This window comes from Cervus canadensis, chromosome 25 (genome assembly GCF_019320065.1).
Source record: "Cervus canadensis isolate Bull #8, Minnesota chromosome 25, ASM1932006v1, whole genome shotgun sequence".
NCBI lineage: Eukaryota > Metazoa > Chordata > Mammalia > Artiodactyla > Cervidae > Cervus > Cervus canadensis.
The window spans coordinates 2,764,800-2,776,020 of NC_057410.1; the positions used below are offsets into that span (position 1 = coordinate 2,764,800).

At 43.2% G+C, this 11,221-nt stretch overlaps 1 protein-coding gene across 2 annotated transcripts; it reads right to left on the reverse strand.

Annotated features, from left to right (window-relative positions):
• Positions 1-1,157: 1,157 nt before the first annotated feature.
• LOC122427492 (nuclear cap-binding protein subunit 3-like) lies at positions 1,158-11,197 on the reverse strand. Of its 2 annotated transcripts, XM_043447021.1 has the most exons (7): positions 8,779-11,197; positions 8,337-8,463; positions 8,222-8,225; positions 6,245-6,533; positions 4,711-4,865; positions 3,126-3,287; positions 1,158-2,294 (listed from the first exon to the last, which is right to left on the reverse strand). In XM_043447021.1, exons 1-7 carry the CDS (start codon positions 8,832-8,834, stop codon positions 2,059-2,061), a joined length of 1,029 nt encoding a protein of 342 aa, XP_043302956.1. In that variant the 5' UTR covers positions 8,835-11,197; the 3' UTR covers positions 1,158-2,058. The 2 variants fall into 2 exon arrangements, with proteins under 2 accessions (XP_043302956.1, XP_043302957.1); XM_043447022.1 differs by lacking the exon at positions 8,222-8,225 and having other exon boundaries at positions 8,360-8,463; positions 8,779-9,063.
• Positions 11,198-11,221: the final 24 nt, after the last annotated feature.

Consider the following 11,221-nt stretch of genomic DNA (forward strand, 5'->3'; position numbering starts at 1 on the left):
CAAACATTGCAGAGAGCACATCAGAGGGGACCCTGGCCCCAGAGACACCTTACTAGAGGACCCAGAGGCTGGAATGGGATGGGGTTAAGTCCCACCCGCAACCTCATGCACACCCTCGGCTGTCTCCTTGGCCTTCCCCCGGCCTGCCACAGACACTGGTGCTGGCCAGCCTGCAGCGGCCACAGCTCTGGAACCAGCCCGTTCACTGGCCAGAAGGGGAAACTGAGGCCTGGGCCCACGAAGCAGAGCCAGCAGTTGGCGTCTCTAACCACAGCCCCTGCACTTCTCATGTGACTAACCCCCCCAAAACCCTCCCCCGCTCTTCAAGAACCTGGTTCTCAGCTGCGTGCTTCAGAGGCAAAGAGCTGAGAAACCTCAGCGACCTTAGGTCTCAACTGGCAGAGAAACGAGAACCAGCTCTTTCCAGGAACTCTACTAGGAAGCTGAAACATATCACGGTTATACATTCTCATCTTGCTACAGGGGGCGGAAAAAAGCAGGTTAACCAACAAAATACGGACAACACAGTTTTTGCAGTAACTCTCGAGTCTCCCCGCCCTTCCCTTTCTTTATTAAACCACAGCATTCGTTCCGCCTTCAATCACACCACAGTGCCATCAACCATTAGTGCGCCCACTGGCTCAGTGGCGGGCAAAGATCTCTAGAGCCCCGAGCCACACTGGGTGCTAAACATTCCAGGCAGGTGAGGGCTTGTGACATCACACAAGGAGCCAGGGCTTTATTCTCTTTAACTCCTAAGCTCTACTGAAGTGAAGTTAAAACACTATTTTTAAGCCTGCAGAGGAATACAAACACTAAATACTTCAAAATAAAAATCAAGACAAGGAAGACCAAAGAATCTAAGGCCTTTTCAAGGTTAAAATAATCTGAAAGGAGACTAGAAATAAACAAACTAAAATTTCTGTAACTACTCTCTTATTTGCCAGTTTTGAAGATGTCCTCAGGTGCCAGAACTTGGGAGACAGAAAGAATATATAGCAGTGCATCACTTCTGAAGTGATCATAGACAACAGGTTCCCATCTCAGGGGGTAGGTTTTCCTGATTTCAGTGGCCAAAAAGCAACTTAAACTCTATGTATAACAGACAGACTCTACAGTTAGGATCCTCTAAAAATAATGAGACGCCTCTCTTTGCCTTCTTCCAAAGTATATAATATATATTTAACAGCACATAAGAAGACACCACTTGAGCTTCCCTGGAGGCCAACAGGAAGTATTTTCACATATAAAAATTAAAAATTTAAACTTTCAAATCATCAATATTTTTTAAACATAATACAGACTTACAAATTGTTCAACATTAACCCATGACCCCACCCCTAGCACGAAAATCCACCCCAAATCCAGAAGTCACAGTTTTTTGTTCCTAAAAACCCCACAGCACTGAACTTGATCCTCACTTCAAGCTGACTGCTAACGAGGCTCCTGACAGAGATCCCCGGGGAGGAACGAAGGGCGGTCGGGGCTGCGGCTCTGATCTACCCGGGCGGCACAGCTGCACCTCTGAGGTCAGGTCCATGTGAGTCAGCCCCCACGCCAGAATCCTGGAAGGGTGAGCTGGCAGCTTCCCCAGTCTTTTCCTCTCGAAGGCTGTCCGATAAGCACCTGGGAATTGACTTTTCTTGGAAAAAGGGTGCTGGTAAAGCTGTCAGGGCCAAGGCAATAGTGAGAAGTTCAGTTCTCTGCTCTTTGGATGAACTGTGTAAAACTTTTCTCTTAAAAGACACAATGTTAAAAATATTAAGAAAAAAATGTCTACAAAATCTGGAGGGCTGCCTTTTCCTCAATGGGTAAAGCTTGTGGGGTGGTGGGAAAAGAATCGAGGGCCCAGAATTGTAACTCTGCAGCAAAAAGATTAGATGGATGCCCTTCAAAACAGGTCACGTTTCCTAAGATGTCTTGCTGAAGTAGCAAGAGCGGAGGGTGACTGCATGAGCAAGAGCGGAGGGGCGCCAACTCCCGAGGGGGGTCCTACTGTGCGCCCCGCCCTACGCAAGACTGTCAGGTTTCAGGGCAGCCGCCTCAGCCCCCAGGGCATCAGGACTCAGCCTCTGAGCCAGAGCTGCTTTCCCGACTGACTTCGATCTGGAGAGATGGCAAGTTATCTAAGCGGCTCTTCTTTTGGCGAGACTGTTCCTTCTCCTTAATCAGAGCCCCCCATGCCCTCTGCAACTCCGAGTCATCTTCCTCTGTGCCCGGCGCCCTGTGATCCCCTTTCTTCAGGTTCTTTTCTTTGGTCTTGGGTGCAGATCCTAAGCGAGTCCATAAACTACCTGTGTGGGTGAGAAGGCATTTCAGCTCTGGCAGTCGATGCTGAGCAAGGGCACTGCAAGGCCTCACATGCAGGCAACACTGGGGGTGGGGGGTTCTGGGGCATTCCCTGGGGGTTCAGGGAGCAGTGCTGGGCAGGTCCTCCCAGTTCCCTGCCGGCAGACTGAGGGAACTGGATCTGCCTAGAGATCCTCCCAGCTCGGGGACACGCCCCACCCCCCACCCCCACACCAGACACATCAGAATGAGCTGGGAGCCTGTGTTCCCTCTGCCCCTGTCTGCTGAGACAACCTCTGTGTACAACTGCTTTCTGCTGGGAGTGGGCCATTCCCAGGCCACCCCTGCCTACAGCATGCTGCAAATTCATGGACCTGCTACGCTGTCAACTTCTGAGATTCTGCCCACCCTCCGTCTACTTTCTAAAACATTAGTATTTGACAATAGACAAATACATAGCAGTTCACAGGATAGCCACATGATAAGGCAATTAAAAGTTTTATTTATAAAGGTTATAACTTGTATGGAAAAATGACCATGATAAAATGCTATATGAAAAAAGTACGATATGTATACGGGCAAAGGTTGGAATAGCAGGAAACTAAAAAGTATTTGTGTTAAACACAAAGAATCAGGGGTGAGTCTCTTTCCTGCTTTCTACGTTTTCCACACTGTTACCATTATCATCACGATGATGATTATCATGGAAGAGGGAAGACTCATTTATTTTTGTCCTGTGCTGCTTCTGTCCTTGTATTAACAAAGCATTTCCATGCCGCACCCATGGTCTCTACTCTTACCCTGTTCCCTCCCCAGCAGTTCCCGCTGTTACCAACCTGACTTCTTCTCTCGAGTATCAGAGTAGAGGCCTTTAACATCCTGCCTGGGAACACCCAGCCTACTATGTACATCAGAAAAGGGCTCTCTCCGAACAACTGGATTACTACTGAAAGCCTTTTCTGGAGAATATGGTCTTTTTCCTAATCGCTGGCGTATATCTAGAAAAAGAAAAAAGCACTTCTGTGACCATGTGAGTATACTTGTCATCTGTACTGCCAACCTGAGATCTCTATAGGACCTGATGCCAAATCTCCCCAAGTGAGGACATGGGGCCCAGCACAACCAAGCTTCTAAGCCTTCCCTCTATACAGCCCAAGAAAATTCAAGTGAGAACCCACAGGGGCTCGCAGTGGGGGGAAACCTTGGCTGACTGCTCTAGAAAGGAATTTCTGAGGCAGAATTGTCTTTTTTTCTTTAAATAGTAGAATCAAGAGCAAATAATTAACAAACAGTGCAGCTAATGAGAAATACTGTAAGCTCCCTGAGGGCAGAAGCCCCACTCTTTGAACATATAAGAAGCTAGTCAATAAAGACTGTCACACTGAACAATAACGGTAATGAGACTGACAAAAAGCAAAGGATCAAGGGAAGCTGTCCCAAATCAAGTCTGCTTTTCCTCCAACCCCTCCGGAATCTGCCAATCCTCTGCAGCTTTCTCACAATAATGGGAACAACACAAACATTCATGAACAAGTCCCTGTGCTGGGCATTCTCCCACCTCGCTCTGCTGAGAACAGCGCCCCCATCTTCCAGCCCCTCAGGCCTGAGCCCCATGCCTTCTTTCCCTTTCCTCCCAGTGCTGAGTCTTCCTCCTTTACAAGGCTGGACATTTTCATCAGTTCCTCCACTGTCCCTGATCTAGTTCAGGACCTTGTTACTTACTTAACTCTATGGCACCCTACACTGCCACCAAGTTTTATCTAAGAGAGATGTAAGATCAGGTTACTTCCCACCTCAAAGAACTAGGTTTGCTGACTGAGATCCTGTTTCCTCTCCGAGGCCTCATTCCACTGCCATGTGCTCTGAGACGCCTCCCACAACAGGTGTTCCCCCAAAAGACCCACTCCCCTCTTTGCTCCCACAGCCCACTGCTCATAGTGCCTACCAGACCACTCACTCCATTCAGCTTCAGGCAGAATTACCTGAGCATGTGCCCTTATGCTGCTCCATCTGAGTCTATGATGAGCGGGCATCCCCTATGAAGACTTATGACACCCCCAGTGCCGAGCCCTGGCACACAGCGGGTATGGCCTACTGTGTGCATGTCTGCACATATAAACTAACCAGCTCAGATTCTTAACCATTTATACAATAATTCGACCTAATTTCTATTACCCTTATGTATACCAATGACATACAGAGTAAAATCACTGTTGGGACAAAAATATCAAAAGCTGGTATTGCAAAAATCTGATTAAATTTCATGCCCTCAAGTTCCAGTGCCTAACCCAAAATTTATAAGTGATGAATCAGGACAATTAATCTGGTCCCCAAATGGCAGGGTTTTATTCAAGAACCTCCCCTGTCCGCATCTGCTTTCTGGAACTCGGGACAGAGCCCAGAAACACAAGTGAACAACACCTGTTTTAGTGCTGCTGCCAGCTGGCCGTGGACGCGTGTGCTGACGTTTTTCATCTAACAAATGTCTGACGTCTGCAAATTTCTCGGCTGGTAATTTGTTACCAATTCGGTTTTTTATATTGCTTGTGGATAAAGTATCTGCCCTCATGGAGTTCCTTAAAAAAAGAGAGGCGGGGGTACAGTTAAGCAACTTGAACTGTGGGACAACACTCACACAACAATCTCACACACTTTGGAAAAAAACAATTTAAGAAACCCAATCTAATACGGCCAACATTCACTTAACAACACTATACACCAGTAGTTATTTGCTCACAAAAGTCACGACCGGCTTGCTAAAGAGGCCAGTTGGGGTGAGCAGCTCCCCGAGTCTTCCGGGGTGGTTTCCACACGCAGTATCTGAGAGCGATTGCAGAGCACATAACCGTGCCTGCCCTTCTCCTGGGACACAGGCCTAAGTAGAGGCCTGCGAAGGATTGAAGGCCTCTCCTTTCCCGGCTGTGAACTGGTTGCTGTCAAGATATAAGACAGCCTACAATCCCTTTCTTTAAAGGGAAGACCTCTCCCACTGTGTCAGGGCAAGGGCATTATTCTGGCAGCATCTGCCATTGGAAAGTTCTCTAAAAACTACGGATGTGAACAAAGCCATACAAATGAACCAGCTTACAAGTTTCTTCTCCTCTTTTCCCAAACACACCATCAGGAGCTCTTTTAAGAAAGCACCCCAGCCTCCAGCCCTCTGAGACATGCCTATGCTCTCTGCCCTCAGGAATCTGCTCAGCCCCACCAGTCACCAAAGAATGCATATTAAAACAGCTGTACTTCTTTGTCCACAAATACCAAAAATCACAGTGATAATACCTAAGGTTGGTGAATATCTAGGTAACAGGTGGTAATGTGAGTGGGTAAAATCTTATAGGAAGAAGTTTAGCCATACCACATTTTAAAGCATGTGCGTTGTTTTGCACAATAGCTGGAATGTACCTAGTTAGTGCAACAGTAAGAAAACAGAAGACTAGGGAATTCTCTGGTGGTCCAGTGGTTAAGACTCTATGCTTTCACTGCTGAGGGCCCAGGTTCAATCCCTGGTCAGGGAACTAGTGTCCTTCAAGCAGCAGGGTGTTGAAAAAAGAGCAAATGTCTACACTATATTAAATGGAAAAAGCGTATTTCAAAATAATATAAACAGTGTAACTTAATTTTTGTACAAATATATCTATAATTTCCCCATATGTTATATATACACATAAAGCTGACAAGAAAGTTATTCACCCAACTGCTAACAGTCACTCTCTTAGGGGAGGATGAGATTACAGGTGACTTCACCTTCTGTATCATTCATAGTTTTTATAACAAGGATCACTTCTTGTTCATTAAGAGGAAAAACCAGATGCTTTTACTCAAATTTTATAAAGGGCTGAAATTAGAACCGATAAAAGTGATTATAAAATTAAGAGGTACTAAGAAGAAGTTAGTAATTGGATTTCAATCAAATTAAAAGCTAGCAGTAATAAAAAGAAAAGAATATTTTTACCTGATATTTTTCAACTGAGATTCCACCTCATCAGCATACATGGTCATTTTCATGCTCTTCTTTGGTGAAGGAGTGGAAATCATCTTCAGCTCTAGATCATAGTCCATTTCATCAGAGTCCGAGCTGCTGGCACTGGACCGCCTGGACACGCTCCGCTCCCGGGTCTGCCTGCGGGCCGGGGGCTCTTCGTGGCACTCCACCACCACTCTGTCCTCAGCATCCATGTCCTGGTCCTCCTCCTCCTCTTCCTCCTCCTCTTCAATAGGCTCCTCAGGAACGTTCACCAGTCCTAAGGAATTTAACCAAAAATCACTATTAGTAAAAGCACCAATACTAACACCTGATTTTCTATTCTACAACAGTGACCTTTTTAGAAGATGAGATTCCCATCCTAAGAGTTTACTGGAGCACTGTCTCTAACAGTGCTGATCTGGTTACCATTCTGACCCCTACAATACATAAACACCTAGGTAAAGGATGGCCTAGCAGCCTGATGCAATTTTATCAAGTTATATAAAATACAGACCCTCATCATTATTCACAGATTCTAGATTTATCAATCTGCCAATTTTATTTGTAATTCCACAACCAACACCCATGGCACTTTTGTGGTCATTTGTGGACATGCACAGGAGCAGCAAAAAATTGAGACACCAGCCATCCAAGTTCCCAGTTGCAGGGAAACAAGCTTGTGTCCTGCCTTTATGTTGCAGCTCTCAAACACTGTAAACTGTGCTTTTTGCAGTCCATGAGTACTACTTTTTAACACCATTGTGATTTTTATTGATGATTTCCCTGTTACAAACAGCCTCTGAGCATAATTCCAAAGCTGTCTAGTGTTTCTAAACACAAGAAGGTTGCGATGTGCCTTATGGAGAAAATACATGTGTGAGACAAGCTTTGTTCGGGCGTGAGTTCCAGGGCTGCTGCCCTTGAGTTCAACATTAATAAATCAACATGTATTAAATAAGGTGTCCTTAATCAGAAACATATATCAAATTAAGGTTCTATATTGATCAGTTGACAAAAAGTGTGATTAAGGGTCTCTGAATGGTTTTCAATGATCACGGTGACTTTACAGAACATAACTGCCATGAATAATGAAATGTACTTTTAAAGATCATGGAAAAACGCTTATACATGGAATAAGCACAATATAAAATATATGTCCACAACAGTTACATTTATTGTGAAAAGAAACAAATAAGAAAAATGTAAAATGCAATCAGTTCTTATCTTTTTGCTTTTTAATTTCTTTGATATGAATACTAAGATTATATGATAAAGGTATCTTAAAGTACGTGAAATTGGAAAAGCTTAACTGTCTAACAGAAAAGTATGTGCATTAAGACGTAGATTTCAAATATCCAATTTTGGACATTCACATTAAATTAAAATGTATAGATTTCACCTCTCTCTGTCCCTACTACAAAGATAAAAGTGTATGCCTGTTATTCTGTGTTTGTACGCTGACTTGGCTGGTTCTACAAAGCATGTATATTTTCACAGATCGGTTTCAACATAAAAACAAATCTCTATAAAATATAATGAAAACAACTCTTTAAGAATAAGCACCAAAAGAAGGAAAGGGGGGAAGAAAGGGAGATTTGAAGGGTGGGAGGGGGAGACAGAAGAACAGAAAAAGAAGAAAAGAAAAAAAGACGGATGGAAAAAACAAAATGAAACCCACGTTGCATCCCACTTCACTGCGGCATTCACGTGCACAAGCCAATAAGCAGAAAGTACTAGACACAGCAGCTTATTTTCATCATCAGACGAAAGAAGAATAAAATCAACTCATATGACAAAATAATTAAAAATTTTTTTCATGCAGCTTTTGTTATTAACAGGAAAATTAGATTCCTTAGGAAAAGTTTTAATTTTTCCTACATTTTGCCTTTACTGTTAGAATAGCTTTTATAAAATCATTTGACCTCTTTGTATGGGCAATTTCAAATTAATTGTGACTTGACTTACTTTCCTATATGTTGGCAGAGGGTGAGGGCAAGGAAGAGAGGATGATAAAGTTTGGAACCTTAAAGGACTGTATTAAGGATAAAAATGTCATTTCGGGAGCCAAACATGTGTCTACCCAAGAGCTGAGCAGGCAACTACCGGAATGTCGGTGTTTATAGGACGTCAGGCCAACGTCGTCCCCAATCAGGGCTCTCTTCTTAATAACATCCCGCTGAATGCGACGGGAATGGTATCTCCGCTTCCTGCAACATCGCCAAAATAAGCACAGAATCAAAAACCAAGAGGAAGGGCCTCGACGTCCACTAGTTAATGTCAACTACACCCTGACGCGACGTTAGGTGCTGACACAGAGACATGTCGCATGAAACCGAAACTCAGCATTCTCACACCATTTACCACAGTTAAAAGCCTTGAGCTCTTTCTTCTTGTCTTCCTTCACGTCCATCCACACATGGTGTTGACAGTCCACTGCAGAATACCAACTAATGTAGCTCCCTGAAGGATTATGAAAAGCTTAGGTACTATATAAACTATTGTATTTAAGGTTTTGGACTCACCAAGAGTTACTAAGAATTCCTTTCATGCCTCCGTAATTTGGATTCCCATATTTCATGTAATACTGACTTCTCCTTGCTGCTCCAAGTTCCTTTTTGTCATCTAAAAATTAATTCCAACAGTTACCAAGGACTCCTGTGAGTGTGAAGGCAATGTTGAGTGGGTTTGAAAAAACAAAAAGAATGTTTTTCATAGCTGGGATCAGATCAGCACACTCTGCCTACAGAAGAGAAAGATGCACTATGACCACTCTGAGTCCTCCTAAAGCAGTGCAGTGTCGAGACGGTGGAGCAAAACTCAGAAACAATGAGGTTAAGCTGCTGTCGGGGAGCTACTTCAAAAAGAAAATACCAGCAACAATAACAACCACCACCACACAATTCCAAAGAAGCATAAGAGAGTGTAGGTTATCACCAGTGTTTAGGAATCAAAAAGGCTTTTAGAAGAGGTGGTACTTTCACTGCCCCGTGAAAGATGATATTCATTTCTGAATGACACACGCTGTAACATAGAATCAGGGTCCAAGAAACGGTTATACATAGGTCCATGTATTTGGTAAACCATGCACTCAAATAAGCAAAAGGAGAAAAGACCCCCCATTTATCAAGGTAAAATGCCAGTTAACAGGAAGAAAAGGTGGTCAGTGAACACACATATTTTCACAATATAAAGGCCTCCTGACAACTCCCTGGGCACGCACTCACTACAAAAGATGAATACCGATGAGAATGTACCCAGCTCTACAGGTAAACCCAGTGGCATAAACCAGAATGTGCACCCTACAAAAAACACGCCCACCAGCTCCTCAGAGAAATAGCTGACTGCAGGTATGGGGCTAGGAAAGTACAAGTTGAGACTGGCAAACCAAGATGGTCCCTGGTGCCATAATAGCAAGAAAGTACCCAAAGAATCATGCAGGCATGTCAAAAGAACACAGTGTGAAGAGGCTCTACTGATCAGATCCAAAATAACTTGTGAATCAAAATAATGACAGAACAGATGATAGCCCATTGAATAAAACTCCACGAATCTAAACTAATATAAACAAGTAAATGCATTTTTAAAAAAACAGGTAAATATATCAATAAATGGGTAAAAAGGGAAAGCTCTTCCTTACAGTTAAGTGCCAACTAGTAAATCAGAGAGTTAAAAAGTCATCAATGGATCTAAAGCTACTGTATGGCAAACTGATGAGGAACAGGCTATTTACATAGCCTCAAAGCATCTCTCCACAAAACTGCAAACTATAAATGGAAAAAGAATAACTTTCCAGTGAGAAACCTGATGATTGTTACCTTAGCCAGGAGATAATGGCTGACATCCCCGGAAGGGGACAATAAGTACAGTGTGCCTCCCGATTATGACACTGAAAATGACACAACTTCTGTGGTATGAACGCACAGCTTGAACTTAATTAGGAGGAGACAGCAAACAAACCCAAACCAAGAGGCAGCTTACAAAATAACGAGCCTGTTCTCTTTAAAAATGTCTCAGTCAAGGAAAACAAAGCAAAGGAGGAGCTCCACATTCAGGGATACTGAGGGAACACGGCAGACTTAAACGCCCGGTCCTGCAGTGGATCCTAGTTTAGCAGGTAAGTGGTATAAAGAATAACCCAAATTTACTTGACAATCATCATCGTCACTGTCGTCATCATCATCAAAGACTGCCAACATGCTGCACTCAATGTGTGCCAGGCAGTTTTAATATACACAGCAGGGGCACTGGTAAAATCTGAACACAGACTGTGAATTGGATAATAGAATGGCACTAATGTTAAATTTCCTGATTTTGACGACTGTGTATAAAACAAAGTCCTTGTTCTTCAGAAATACTTACTAAAGTATTCAGGGGTGAAGGGCTGTCATTTCCAATTAACTCTCAATTGACTCAAAACCACTCCCCCCATATTATTAATGCATATCAAAATCACTGTGCATAAAAGGCCTTATAAATTATTAATAGGCTTTTAATTTAATTCTTCTGAGAATTAGAGCTGAATGGTGCTATTAGCAGCGTCTAGGAAGACACTGCCGTGATACATGAAATTTTTAAAAATTTTCATAGTTCAAAAGATAAATTAGCTGAAAAGCATATGGGGCAAACCAGCTTTAACAGAAAATAACTTATGTTAGCCAGATATCACAAAAGTATACAAATAGCTATTATCCACTTTCAGTGTCTGAAATTCCAATTCAGGCAGCAAGTCATCGATTTTGTTAAGTGCAGAATATTACAGTTTTAAGGATCTTTGAGATTACCTGGTCTAAGTTCCAATTCAAAAGAGAAGGCGTCACTTAATAAAAATCACTTCAATTAAAAATAAAAGTCAGGGGCTTCCCTGGTAGCTCAGTGGTAAAGAATCCGCCTGTCAACGCAGAAGATATGGTTTCGATTCCTGATACAGGAAGATCCCACGTGCCAAGGAACAGCTGAGCCCCTGCA

Bases quoted from the DNA above. Each gene is read 5' to 3' on its own strand.
- LOC122427492 (XM_043447021.1), bottom strand. From the start codon at position 8,834: ATGAAATATGGGAATCCAAATTACGGAGGCATGAAAGGAATTCTTAGT. The intron at 4,866-6,244 runs GTAAAAATATTC...TCTTTTTTTAAG, and splicing joins TCTCAGTTGAAAAATATCAG to GAACTCCATGAGGGCAGATA. The intron at 3,288-4,710 runs GTGTTGTTCACT...TTCTTTTTCTAG, and splicing joins TGGCAGCAGCACTAAAACAG to ATATACGCCAGCGATTAGGA.